Below are 14677 nucleotides of genomic sequence, written 5' to 3' on the forward strand. Positions count from 1 at the left end.
CTTGGAGCGCACGCGTTTTAAGGTATCGAAGGAGTGCATTTCATCCATGACTGATGCGAAGTTGTAGAGTAGTTGCATGTACTACGAGGTCATTCAAATCGCGCGCCACCATTTTTAAGTCCTGTACGCGGCGCATATTTTTCCGCGTTCAAGTCGTCCTTTGCAGTGTAGTGCGACTGCCCAATCAATTTTAAGGCACCAGCACGTCCCGCAAAATTATTTGCACGCGGCTGACGAACGATTTATTCGAGATTCTGTTTCTACACATTGCGCCGACGAATCGCGCAAGCGCACGTAGTGGACGCCGTGAACTTCAAAGGCGCCACCGACGGACGCCGTCAGCGAACGGCGTTTCCGTTCGCTAGCAGTGGTCGTGGAACGCATAGGGGCAATGCGACGATCGCCTGTTGATCTCAACGTGTGTAGCTAGATTTTTACTTTTGAATTTCCCCGTTCTTTGGTAGTGGCGCCCTGGTAGCTAACTCTTTCATGAGCGTGCCTTCTAGCGCGATCGGAGTTGAAAGTACCGCCAACGTAGCAGTGACGGTTGTGCGCGAGCAGACGAAATCGAACATCTTTTTCAGAAGCGCATCAGGCGCATCGCTGTCACAACCCATGGGAAACCCCGTCAAGCTTTTCTTCTATGCTGGAGGCATTTTCTTGACATACTTCTACTACGGAGTGTTACACGAAGAAATGTGAGTCTCGATCTACACTGCTACCATCCTTAATGCACGTGTCGTTTCAATTCTTCGAGATGGCCATGCACCATTCAACGCCGGCATATGTCACAGCTGCCTGTAATGCTTGTTCGTGCGTGTCATTGCTTTCGCTGTTGTGATGTGCTAGCTAACGCTACCTGCACCTTTTCTTTGCGCTCTCGTTGATGTTCACTCGTGAGATGTGAGCGTGTTAAACCAGGAACTTTGACAGTCACGTTTGCATCGCGCATCGCAGCCGTTGCCCTCGTAATTCGTACTACGCGTGGTTGACCCCAAGCTCTGTGCTTGTATTCTTCTTGCTCTCTCGTAGAACCAGGACCAAGTATGGGCCCAAGAAAGAAATGTTTGTTCATGCACAGTCGCTACTTTTGTTTTCGTGCATCATGAATGTCCTCTTTGCAAAACTGAGTAAGTCATCCTGTGCTTTGTTCATCTTGCGTTTGTCAGATGTTAGCTTGTCACATGCGCATGAATTTATGCGGTATATAAAAGGCAATGATGCTGGCAGTTAACGCAGCGGGACAACTTGAAGAGCATGTGCATGCATGCAATCCTGACTAAATATATTGCATATTCAGTGGCCATATATTGCCGCGGATGTTTTATTGCAGCGTACTAATTGTTTCCGACCCCTTGCTGTGTTATCATGCTGAAGATCTAAAGGATCAAAAGGCCTTGAACATATAATTGAAACACACTTTAAACAGGGAATAGGTAATACTGATATGACAGGTTACAAATATGTAACATGTTGACATAATTCTGAAATTGCATATAGGAGTTAAATTTTGTTCTGACACACCAATATTTTTGGTTCTTCTTCTTTTATCTATATACTTGCAGTTCGATCATGTACGTTTGTCTGCATAATGAGTTAGAAGTAAATATATATGAGTTGCTACTTGTTTATTATTTTATCTGTTGCAGCTACCTGCATTAGCTTGAACAAATGCATTTTTGTTTTCTGTTCCAGTGTTATCCACTTTCCTTAAGCAAGGAGTCGATACAACTAGGAGATCCTACTATGTGATATCATCTTTCACTTACCTAGGTGCCATGCTTGCTAGCACAATCTGCTTGCAGTTTGTGAACTATACCACACAGGTAAAGTGCTGAATTGAGGCTTGGTGTTAATTATGCTTTGTGAAACCATGGTTCCCTCACCGCAGACTTTTGTGCTTACTTATAGTCTATAGTACTTATAAACAAGTAAGGTACTTGGAAGGGGTGTGCTGCTTTGATCACATTCCTTGTGAAACCACTGCAATGTGACTGCAAATATGACCTAGCTTTGTAAAGCTCTAAAAAATTTTAAGTATGATCTCTCTCGGTTTTGTAATGTATTGAGACCTGGGCCAGTATAATGTAATATTTTCTATTGCTCTGATGTGTTAATTCCTTCGTCATCACCCTTTCACAACAGGCTGATACGAGTGATAGCTTGAGTGAAGTGCTGCTTGGATCACTAAGATCCAAGCAAGAAAATCAAGTAAGAAAAGTGAAAGGAAATTGGAATAAAATCATTACATTATTCCAGCCCTGATTCACTAAAGGTCAGCTTGTGTTGCAAACGTGTCAGTTATGTCAGACATTGCACAAATCTAAATTATTTTAGCCTGTCGCAGCGAGTGTTCCGTGGTACACAGTGAAATGACTTACCAGAGCCTCCTGGTGCGTTTTCTAAATACTTTACTGTAGTTTAATTATTTTCACTGCATATATATACATAGCTCTTTTATGAGCATTGTTAGCATCAATGTTAATCTACAATATCTAAAAAAAGATCTCTTGTTTCACCTCTTCATTTGTGCATTTACAAATGGGTGCTCAGCGAGCTGCAGTAGCTAATGAATGCAGATGGGCAAGGATGCGACACGAAAACAGTCGTGTACTATGCTGCTATATTCATGGAAGTTGCATGCATGCATCTGAGGAGCCTCAATTTCAGAATGTGTTTTCAGTGATGAGGTAATGCAGAGATTTTTGCCAGTGTGCATATGACCGCTGACATGCTACTCTGCATAGGAAGGGGATTAAAGGATTCTAGAGTAGGGTGTTAAAAAGGGCAAAAAAAAAAAATTCAAATTAAAATGTGCAAGTGAACCTGATAACGATATTTACAGGTGGGAAGATGTCGAAAGTTTCAGGCCTTTTTGTATCATGAAGTAAACCTTGGTTGAAGCTTCTTGAGAAGGCCAATTTCTGATTTCTGAGATGTATTAGAACCGTGAATGCAAGGCCTACCTCTGTTTTGAAGGGCAGGGCATAGGACCTAAGATGCCATGTAACTTAAGTGGAGCATGACAAATCATGTTCATTTGGGTGCTCAAGTCAAAATATCTCGTCGCGGTACATAAGGCATTCAAATCGTATGTGTTCCCATGTCTTAGTCTAAAGTGCCCCAGTTATCACAGTAAGGATCAGTGGTACTCCCTATGCGATGCAGATGACTGTTCGTGAATGCTACGTTCGGTTGAAATCGATAGTGTAATGTCTCTGACTAAAGAAGAAGTAATGGAATCCAGGGTCCACCAATCGCAGGAAGTGACTTTGGCAAAGCAGCAGACTTCAGATGGTGATCCCTTTCTTTAGAGGATTATCTTTTTTTTAAATCTTCAAAGCATCAGCCTTTGTAAAAAATAACTGCTTTATATAACTGCTTTTTGATGTAAGAGCAGATTTATTTCTCCTGTATCCCATAAATACGTGTACCGCAGGTACTGCCACATTTCTTCTTTCTTTAGTAATAGTCAATCATGGTGGTTTGCTTTTTCCAGGTGGTCGGCAAGTCTTGCAAACCCATCCCGGTGATGGTTCTGGGTGTGCTAGTTGGGGGCAAACGGTACGCCCTGTCCAAGTACCTCTCCATCTTGGTGGTAGTGTTGGGAGTGGCACTGTTCATCTACAAGGATGGCAAGGCCTCAGCCATGACATCCTCCCAAGGCATTATGGGAAAGGGAGAGCTGCTGTTGGTGCGTAGTGTGAAGCCTCATTGACCTTGTGGTGATGAGCTGTTGCACTTGGTGTCACTTAATGCGGTGGCTTTCAAGTGGCTGCTTCCTAGCTATGATGACATTTTTAGTATTGAAAATGCTTCACTCTTTTATGGCTAGCTGATGAGTCCAGATAGAGCAATATGTGCCCATTGTATAATATCCTTAGCAAAAAGGTCCGATAGAAAAGCCAATAGCCTATCAGATTATTGCCTATCAGATTATCAACGCCCGCTACAAACATTGATGCTATAGGTGTATTTGTCCCATAGGTGAACCGGTCCTATAGGGGTACTCCTAGTGTTTGCGTTATGGTCGATGAGGTTCAATTGGCCTGTTAGTCCTATAGGTGCTTTGCTTCAATCGACTTATTTGTCTTATAGGCGTATTGGTTCAATGGACCAATAGCTGCGTTGTAAGGCGACTGCACACCACGGATGCTAGCGTGATAGGAACATGTACACCGCGGTAAAGCTTGCAGTACTTTATTCACATTCTGTGGGATGGCACTTACCTTATATATGCGGTACAATAGTCACAGAAGAATCACATAGGCAAGCATAAAGATGACGCCAAGTTCAGAATCATGCCCGCCTGCGAGAGAGCTAAATTATAATAACTTTTGTTGCAGGCTTGAAACAGCTTTGGATGTGTCCACAGAGACAGCAATAAATAAATAAAAAGCACACAGATGCTTTGAACCACAGAAACTATCAGTACCACACTTGGAGGTATCGCTGCTCTGTCAGGGCGCATGGTCTATATCGTCACACCACGTATTGTCTATTACAGCATCTACATATCGATACTTCAGGCAAACTTTCGTAGTGATAGATGAGGCAGTGAGCGAGTCCAGGGCGGAACTAATGGTCAATCGTGCATGCAATTTGTGCTTTTGTGGCAAACATCATTGCACTCATTAGTCCTAGGCAATGACTAAGGCGCCGAAGACTAAGGAGCCGAAGCGACCACCACCCAGTGGCGCACCGACGGGGGGTGATTCGGGGGTTGTAACCCCCCCCTGAGGCCGACTTAACCCCCTCTTTTGTTTAACCCCTTTTCTTTCCTTACGCATTTCAGTACTGCAATTAAGATGTAAGACGCGCAATCGTCTGCACACTCGCAAAAAGCGCATTTTTTGACAATTTCCCCCGAAGAAAGTGAAATTAGCGCTCTTTAGATGGTATTGGCAAACTGTCAACCCCCCCCTGGCAGAGATCCTGGGTGCGCTACTGCCACCACCAGCAGGTGTTCTGTGGCTTCGTGCGCCCTGTCGCACTCGTGCACCAAATAGGGTTATTTAGTGTAGCAGAATCGTGTTATTGGAAATCCATGGAGGTGACTACACCCTTGAATCAAGTCAATCGTATATGAAATTGTTAAATTCTCAGCGAGCGAATTCCGTAACCACTACTGCTCTATTGTATGCTTTTCCAAGTGGCGCAATGAAGTTTTTTTGAGAAAGGTACATTGTATAGCTCCATCATTCTTATTCTATAGGTCCCTATCGGTCCAATGAGAAATAAATAGGCAACTAATTAGTACCGCTCATTGGACTCAATTCATACCAGTACGAGCCTATTGGTCCCAATACAGACCTATTGGTGCTATCGGTAGCCTACAGCTGGCAATTATTAGAGCCTAATACTGCTAATATAAACCTATTGGTTATATAAATGACAAATAGCTGCCACCTACTGGACCCTATTGGTGGCCATACAATTCTATTGGTCTTATAAGCGGCAAATTGTTGTTTCCTGTTGGTACCAATGCAAGCTCTATTGGTCCTAAGGCAACTAATAGATACCACTTATTGGACCCTATTGGTACAATAGAATCCAAATAAAGCCCATATAATTGCAGTAAGTTACCTATAGAACTTATATGACTGCTGTATTGGACCAATAAAAAATTCCATTGGCATTTTTGTATATGCATTGAGCAAGAAGAATAATGAGAACTGAGGGACTCAATTTTAGTAAGCACCGTATGACTTGACTCTGGCGGCCTTAATACCAAGATGTGAGGGTATGTGAGGGTTTTTTAGCAAGTTGCCTGCTTCTAAGATCACATGCTATGTGACACTTGCAGTTGTATGAGTGTTCCACATTCGTCACTAGGTCTCTGAGAGGTGCTGGCAAAGATTTGCGGGGCAAGGTTATGAATACATTAGTACATAAATAGTAGAACCTCATTATAATGAAGTCACATCTGACATGAAAACATATAGCGATTGGCTCGATCTTGGGGGGCCCACAGGAAGCACCGTCGAAATTGGGCTTTTCTGCCGAAATCCATTTTACGTGTTGTGCCTCCACAGTTGAGCATTAAACAATCATAAATGTAGAATGCTATTAACGGCCACAATGCATACTACTTATTCTATTTTTAAATAGGTAACAACATTCGAACGTATCACCGGTTGCCGTGTTGTTTTGTTGTAACAACAGAGCTTGGGTCAACCATGGGCGTCGCTCTCATGGAAATCGTGCCATCGTTGACGCATGTGAAAGCTGGCAGTGAAATTCACTCAGCGACGTGCGCAGCAACAAAAATTTTTTGCGGCATTTGCTGCATGTGAAACAGTCTTTACAGTGAGCGGTGTTATTAGGCTTGGCCTTGCTACATTCCTATCTTTTACGAGTATTGTGTGTGCACATACAACAAAAAGTTGCATTAAGCAGCAATGTACATTTCTAAAAAGATTGCTGGGGCTCCTCAGTACCCAGGTTGCTGATTACTTTTTGGAATATGGCTCTCAGTGTGGGTATTGATTGGTCGAGCTGGTGGCACCGAACATCGTGGAACAAGTTGTGCTGGGCACAATTTCAGTTGGCATGATTTTCATGTCCTCTGCTGGTTGAATGCATTGTTGGTAGAAGCAGTAGAAATGCCACAGCTTCTATTGATTCTTGTTGGTACAGTAAGGCATTGTGCTGAATTTTATGTCAAGTGAAATTGAAAGCATTGCAGGAAATTATTCTGTCGAGGAAATGGCCATTGGATGTGATGATTGGAAGTGAAGGTTTTTTTTTATGCTGCCGCTTATTTCATCATCTGTCACATGTCATGCTGCTTACTGAAGTTCAAATTAAAAAATGGCCTCGGGAAAAGTGTGCGACACCTGCAAACTTATGTGAACAACTGTTACTTGTGTAAAGGCAGAGTACAAACTGATTTAGCTCTTCTGATCGGTGCTTTTTGTGCAATATTGGCTTTTCAATTACTGTGAATTCTAGGATGTTCTACACATATTGAGGTCACTAACATCACTATGTATCTATGAATATATTTGGTAGGCACTTATGTTAGAAATGTGATAATGCACCTTGCACAACTGGTTTTCCTGGAGCCACACAACCAATTTTTTTTTTTCTACTTTCAGCTTGTTTCACTGGCATTAGATGGCTTGACAGGAGCAGTGCAAGAACGTATGAAGTCAGAGCACCAGACAAAGTCAGGTCACATGATGGTCATGACCAACTTGTGGTCAGTTGTTTATCTCACCATAGGTAAGTCTAGCAGCTCTTTTCTTACTTGCGAACATGATCGAATAGTACAACTTGCATACCCTTACTTTTCTTACTAGGGGTATCAGTATGGTATATACATCGCAGGCTGTTTGATATAAAGCTTGTAGTACAATATGCACTCTTGAAATTTTGTGAGGCAATAAGCATGGGAATAACGAATTTTCAACATAAATTTTATGTGCAAAACGGCATACTAGTTTTCACTTGTGTTGAAATCATTTTTTACTGGGTGTAAATCTTGTTGCGCAACATATTGTGCTAGGTTAGTGAAATTGCATGTTTATGAAGAAAGTGTGCAACATTCCCTGGGCAGGGGCTGTATCCTTGGTTGATTACTTTTTAGGGTACTTTTAACTTCTGCAAGTTGTGGTTTCTGGCACAATGCCTCATTGAAGTGGCAGGGATTTTGCCTGCTGGTAGAAATGTCCATCAACAAAGCCAATAAACTTTGCTGTAAGTGATATTTGCGGACATGAGTAAACCAGAATACAGCCTGTCATTGTCGTACCACCTATATAGTATCATTGCAAAGCTGAACGCTGTGCTCTGCAAGGAAGTTTGTGGATAGAAATTTCTCACGGAGGAGCGTAATGCACCAGTGTATTTAATCATAGACAATTGGATCGCAGACAAGTTAGGGTTAACTTATAAGACTTTCTGTCATTTTTGCTTTTGCCAGTATGTAAAATGGCAGCTTGATTTTGGCTTGCGTGCCGACTGTATTGCCCATACGATCTTTTGGGACTGGCTAAGTAGTGGTGTGAGATCGTGCCCTTCGACTACTAGTACTTGCAAAAGGTGTTCTACTTTGTAATTATTTGTCCACAATGCTACTGCCATTAAAATGCATAAGCCACTGCTGTGAATTTGCAATGGCAGACATATGGCAAGATGATCATCACTGTTTGGCACTGTGTCGCAGGGTTAAGTTTTTGCAGTTTTCACCGAACCACATCACGATTTCGGTTGCTTTGTCCGGTGTTGCCCTTGTTAGACAGTTTACAATTGGGTTCCACCAAATTGGTTGCGTAGCTGCATGGACGTTGCAGTAATTGCAAATTGCTTTCTCTTGGACTGATAAGAAGCTTGCGGTGGCATTGCACGCGATAAGAGAAAGTCGTGTGATTGCTTTCATATAAACTAAATTATTACATGACTTTTTTTCACTTATGCTTTGTAATGGCAGCATGATTTTGGCTTGTATGCTGACAAGAGAAAGTCGAGTGATGGCTGTCAAATTAAACTTTATATTATTAGACAACACATTTTTTTTTATTTCTGCCAGCCAGCCACTCTATATCCGCTTGTGTCTTGGTCATTTCCTTGCAGTAAGTGAGTGCTAACATTTGAGGTACAAGCAAGCAAGCACGCAAAAACAAGTTGGCGGTCTTCACTGTGGGAGAGTGCTGCTGTCTAAGTAAATGAATTCAGAATCCAAGGAATTGCTGAAGTCCGCCGTCTTCTTTTTTTAGACAGATAAACATATTGCGATTACTGTGCCGAGTTTCTAAAAATATTTAAACAACTAAAAAATCTTTTGTCAAGCACCTGGTGAGTTAAGGGATCCGAACACGTTCACTTAAAATTGAATTCGGTGTGTGCAGCTCCAGTCACAGCATTCGAATAAGATTTAAGGATCTAGTTTTAAAACAAAGAGGAGGTGAATTCAAAACTCAAGGGGGGGGGGGGGGTGTAAAGGAAAATGTTCATGCTGTAGTCATGAACAGTGGACATGAAAAGGCCGTTTTGGGTGTTCATCTCTCTCGCCCAGTAGCTGTGGTGTTGCACTGCTGAGCTGAAGGTCGTGGGTTCGATCCTGGCCGCAGTAGCTGCATTCCTAGGGGCGGAATGTAAACACTCCCGTGTACCATGCACTGGGTACACGTTAAAGAACACCAAGTGGGCAAAATTAATCTGAAGCCCTCCACTACAGTGTGCCTCATAATCATATCGTGTTGTGGCATGTAAATCCTCAAATTTAATTAATTAAATTACCCATTCTAATAATATGGCTGCTACAAGTGAAAGCAACAAGAAAGTTGACTAGGTTGGTTCATATGGTGCTTTAATGTCACGGTTTTGCTGTTTGTGATAGAAGAGGTTCGTTGTGTTAAGTTTCCACACTCTCTCTAATTTCAGCTCAATTATTCACATGGGAGATCTTGGACTTTGTACACTTTATTCAAAGGTACCCAGCACTTCTTCCAAACATACTGCTCTTTGCCATCACAGGAGCGCTAGGACAGGTGAGTGCTGTTTGAGGTCACGTCACAGAAAATATAATTTGCATAAAGGCTATTGTTATGCATGTGTAGTAGTAGACCCCCGAATGAACAACTATGTTTATATGGAAAAAAATAAATATGGGCATTCGTGACTTTTTGCTAAGCATACTTATTGATCAGCGCGAGAACAACTGAAGACGGGTAGAAGGACACAGTTCAGCGCTTGTCCTCTGTCCTTCTTCAGTTGTTTCTGCGTTGATCAATAAGCATGCTTCCTTTCCAAATCGCCCATCTTTATACCTTACTGCAATTTGCTAAGCACGTTGACATCACACATTGTCAAGATTTGTCTAATCATTTTTTATCTCCACGTTTCATGCAGCGAGGATGTTTCATTTAATTTTAAATTGTACACAGTTTTTTTATATAAGCAAACATTCTACATTACTAGCAAGCCACACATACCATATTTCCGGTGTATAAGACACATTATTTTTCTGAATTTTTCGCCGGTGTGTCTTATAAAGGTGTGACTTATGTATGTTTTTTTTTTCCGGAAAAACTGCCGTCAAAATCGGATTTGATGTTATGGCCATACAAAACGCACTGGTTGACTTAATTGCTACGGGTTTATCGAGGTACCGGGTTCTTCTCGTGATCGAGTTCCCGAGCGCTGTGCGAGAAGGACGGAGCAGCAACACAAGCGGCGGCAGGCCAACCGTGAGCCGACCGACCTCGAAGTCGTCGCATCTGCAGATCGCTGTCAAGATACGGCGCGCGGCGCATCGCAAACTACGCAGTTGCTACCAGAGTACAAGCCGCCCCCCCCCTCACTCCTGCGCTGTCTTCCCGCTTTCCTCCCTTGTGCACGATGCGGCTCACCATCGCACGCTTTCACTCGCACATACAGCATACGGTGCGCGGGGACGATGTTATCGCCCTTGGACTTTATATGGAACATCGCGGCAACCACGACGGCAGAAATGCACCTGGAGTGTCCGTATCATTGCTATCGCAATTATATAGGAAATATATGGCACCCATACGCTTGTGCGTGACCCGCATTCACGAGTGAAACGTCACTGTAAATTTTTCTAATCGCTTACCGAACGAACAGGTGCGTCTTATACACCGGTACGACTTATATACATTTTTATCGGAAAAACTGCGGTTTTGAGGGGGGTGCATCTTATACAAAGGTGCGACTTATAGACCGCAAAATGCGGTACACAGAAAATTAACTGTCGGGAATTACTTATGACACGAACGTAAGCTGGTCCTCCTACTGCTTTAAAAAAAATATCAAGTGACTGATTTGTCTATCCGTAATTTCACGTCATGGCAGGACAGTCTTACCGTTTGTCTTGAAGAGATAATTTACTAAATGGCAAATACCACGGAGGCCTGCATTAACGAAAATATGATGTCATGTAATTAAAAAGTTATGCTCGGCATCGTTATAGTTTTTCATCTTGATTTTGCTATCTGAGAGTACCAAAACGTTTGCTGAAAGGCTAAAGAATTAGCTGTTCCAGTAGTATTGCCACGCTAACCAAAATGATATGTTCTTACTTTCAGACACTGATCTTCCGAACAGTGAGTGAATTTGGGCCACTGCCATGCTCAGTTGTGACGACGACGAGAAAGTTCTTTACAGTTCTTGGGTCTGTGATAATATTTAACAATCCTCTTGGTACACGGCAATGGATCGGTGTGGTGCTGGTTTTTTCAGGTACGTATTGAGTAGGCTAATTAATTGCCAAATTCAAGCATGTCACTTAGGCTTTACATTTTGAAGCAAAACATATGTGCTTGTCTTCTTGTACCACTGTCATTTTTTGTTCATGTGAATTTACAATGCGGACGTTTTATTATCACTCCATGCTCTAAGCAAGCAATTGTTTGTTCTTCCTGCTGTTTGTTTGTGGTAACCTGTGCTACAGTGAAGTTATTACAGGGACACTAAAGGCGAAACAATTAATGATTTTAGACAGATAAAGTAGTCTGAAAACTCTGTTGTCGTTAATTTGGCAATAATTATTACAAGATCAAATGAAGGACAAGGTCTTGCTTTTTGAATTTCGCGCCATTAGCCCAACACCGCACATCAGTGCGATGTCAAGGATTTCAAAGTATTTTGCCATATTTGAGCAGCGTTGGCTCCGCAAAAATTCCCGAAACTTGCCATATTCAGTCTTTGGCTTCTTTAGAACACAATGTAGTCCATTTTACCAGTAAAATATTGACTAGGCTCCAGCAGACGCCGTCAAAATCTGTGAGGTCACAGTGGGAAGCTGCGTTAATTTCAAGGTGGCATCGCCACCGGTCTTTTGTTATTGCGTCTTTTCTAGCTTACCAAGTGTGTTCTCGCAATAAGAGTGGTGTTTTTTGTAATGTAGAGGGGCACCTTATGGATACAGAAGAAATTAATTTTCTCTTTAGAGTTGCTTTAAATAAGACCACAACTCCCATTTGACATGTGCTGTGCTCACTTTGTATATGGCGCAGCCCATTCCCTTCCATTTTCTTGGGTATTTATGAGTTTGTAGCTAGAACATGTAGATGAGCAGCACTTTGGCTTTGGTCAGTGCTGGCAGTGATTTAGCAAGATTCAAATTAAAAATTTACAATAAAAAGCACGTTAGTATCATGCATGTGGAAATGAAAGAAAATGCAACTTTGACACTTTTATCGGATCATCCTACGAAGCATTTTGACGATGCTGCAGGCACAGGTTTAATTTCTGATCGACGTGGTCAGCTTGGTCCATGAAGCATTGTCGTGCACAGCAACACCTGCGCTAGTTCTCTCGGTAGGATCCCATGTTTCACTGAGCTCATAATGTACAACGCAGTCCCTCTAGTTGACAATGCACATTGAGAGAAGCATTCAGTGACCATTCTTTTTGCGCCATTCGGTTTTCTAAATGCATGGAATTAGCATATATTCTAGGACAATCAATTCCCATTTAATTTATTGACCATGGTGGGTTTGCACCCTTAGGCAGTTAACCTCTTAACGGGGCCCTGAAACACTTTCATAACTAATAATAGAATTGCCTGAAATATTAAAAGACATTGCCTCGCAAATCTCTTTCTGCAAACAATTTTAGAATCCTTCAAGTATAAGCAGAGTTAGAGGCGGCTTTCGCACCGATGGGTCACTTTCTCTCTCCTTTCGGCTCCACTAGCACGCTGGAAGCTACACAGAGGATGGCAAGGGGCAAGGCCCCGCTGAGAAGTTAGGCATTTTTTTGTTTTCTTTCTTCACATCGATGGCACCAAAATGGTCTTCAAATAATCTGTGGCCATATTTCACACCAGTATGGTTGTTAATGAATATATCTGAAGAGGTCACCCACAGAGATCAAACAGAGCACACGGTTTTCAGAGCCTCTCACCAGCCACAGGGCTTGTCGCAGCACACTGTGCTGGCTGCAGTGTATGCAGCACGCTGATGCCATCTCGGAGGCCATGCGGAGCAGACGCAGCTACACACAACTGTCGTGTGCAGACCGGAAATGCAAAAATGAAATACCTTTTGGTCTTTTTTAGATCGCAGACGTGTATATATCATTTAATTAACTCAACATTAGCACTGATAGTATTACTGACAATGTTCTCGTGACCACGAAATCTGCTAATGCTGCCTGTTGGGGCTGCTTGGGATGTAGCCACTGACGACATTGTGAAGGGGAGAGCTAGCAATTTTTGGCTGTTTTAATGGCACAAGGTTGTAATTTCCCTGCTGCATGTGGTGCAATAATATTTGGCTCACATGTTCACAGGAGGCTAGTCTACAGATCGGCAACATTTTCTTACTATGTTCAAAAAAGTGTTTCAAGGCCCCTTAAGGGACCTTAATGACCTCAGCTGGTCACAAGCAATCTCCGCTTTTTGGCTTTCGACGAGCCCACCTCATCACGGGTATTTCGCAACTTTCCAAAAAGTTTCTTGCAGCCAGAAGATGTCAGACAGTGTTTTCTTTCTCTTTCGTGACAGTGGTAGACATTCTATCGTCCTTCCTTTTTGAATTAGATTTTCCACACTATTCCCAGTTATAACCAAGTTATTCAAGCATATGAAGTGAAAAAGTTGGCCATTATTGTACAGCTTTATTTCAGAAAAAATAATGCCCTGGAGAGGTTGACTAACCACTGCTCACACTCGTGAGGATGTTGATGGCAAGCTTCCATTTGCTCAGCATACGTAATAGAGGTGGCATGATTATTGTTTTATGCTATGTAATTACTGACTGACAGAATGACATGGCATTAGGGATGAAGGACTGTAAGTGAGTTCATTCCTGCAAAATGTGAATGCCCATGCGCACTTCCAAGCCATTTTTTGAACGTCTCTTAGCTGCATAGCAATCTTGAGTTGCTGCTTGAGGATAGAACACTTAAAATACTAATCTGTCTGATGGCGACATATCAGTATTTCACCAGCTGTTGTTTGCAAAGCAAAGTTATACACAAGGATTTTCCATTGGAGAAACTGGCAGGCCCACATCCACTGATGTAACCAAATTGTGTCACCTGTGCGTTATCAACACTTTTACAAGCTGCTAATTAGGTTACAGATAGTGCACTTTCCACATTGTCTTCTTTTTTTTGGTGGCTGACTCCTGCATTCTTGAAACACTGGCAAACACTTCAATTTCGGTTGTGAGATGTTAATGCTATTCATACCTCATGCGAGTTGGAGTTTGCAGTCAACACAATTATTTGGCACAGTTTAGTGTGATGGCCGAAATAAAATTGAACAGCATATTACCTATCCCATATTCACAACATACTACATAAAACTGATATTTGAGCTCAAGGAATGCTTGCTGAAGACTTTGTGTAGTTTCCTGCAGTCATTGAAATTCTGGGTGTTATAAAGCTCCGAATGACTTTCGCATCTTTTCTGAAGAGAGTCTGCATTATCTTTTTCAGGGCTGATGGCCGATGTCTACTTCAGCAAGACTAGTAAAGCAAAGAAGTAAATGTTACAAAAAGGTCACCATTGGAGATGCTCATCAAGTGAACACCAAGGTCATAACCATCTCATTGGAATTGAATGTTTGTAAATAAGAGCACACACATATTTAATCGGGGGAAACACTTTCTGTGGAAAACAGTTTTACATTTTCACAGCACGGTGTATTATTTATGGTCTTTAAATAAACTACTAAACAACCTTAACCTTTGTTTTTTAAGC

The 14677-nt window shown here is 42.1% G+C and overlaps 1 protein-coding gene across 1 annotated transcript; it reads left to right on the plus strand.

Moving 5' to 3' along the window:
- Nucleotides 1-341: 341 nt before the first annotated feature.
- LOC119455768 (solute carrier family 35 member B1) lies at nucleotides 342-14661 on the plus strand. Its single transcript, XM_037717226.2, has 8 exons — nucleotides 342-698; nucleotides 1033-1130; nucleotides 1696-1826; nucleotides 3500-3694; nucleotides 7101-7227; nucleotides 9388-9494; nucleotides 11052-11205; nucleotides 14413-14661. The coding sequence occupies exons 1-8, from the start codon at nucleotides 490-492 to the stop codon at nucleotides 14460-14462; spliced, it is 1071 nt and encodes a 356-aa protein (XP_037573154.1). The 5' UTR covers nucleotides 342-489; the 3' UTR covers nucleotides 14463-14661.
- The last annotated feature ends 16 nt before the right edge of the window (nucleotides 14662-14677 follow it).

The sequence above is a fragment of the Dermacentor silvarum genome, chromosome 6 (genome assembly GCF_013339745.2).
Source record: "Dermacentor silvarum isolate Dsil-2018 chromosome 6, BIME_Dsil_1.4, whole genome shotgun sequence".
In the NCBI taxonomy this organism is placed as follows: domain Eukaryota; kingdom Metazoa; phylum Arthropoda; class Arachnida; order Ixodida; family Ixodidae; genus Dermacentor; species Dermacentor silvarum.

Bases quoted from the DNA above. Each gene is read 5' to 3' on its own strand.
- LOC119455768 (XM_037717226.2), top strand. From the start codon at position 490: ATGAGCGTGCCTTCTAGCGCGATCGGAGTTGAAAGTACCGCCAACGTA. The intron at 1,131-1,695 runs GTAAGTCATCCT...TTTCTGTTCCAG, and splicing joins TGTCCTCTTTGCAAAACTGA to TGTTATCCACTTTCCTTAAG. The intron at 3,695-7,100 runs GTGCGTAGTGTG...TTCTACTTTCAG, and splicing joins GAAAGGGAGAGCTGCTGTTG to CTTGTTTCACTGGCATTAGA.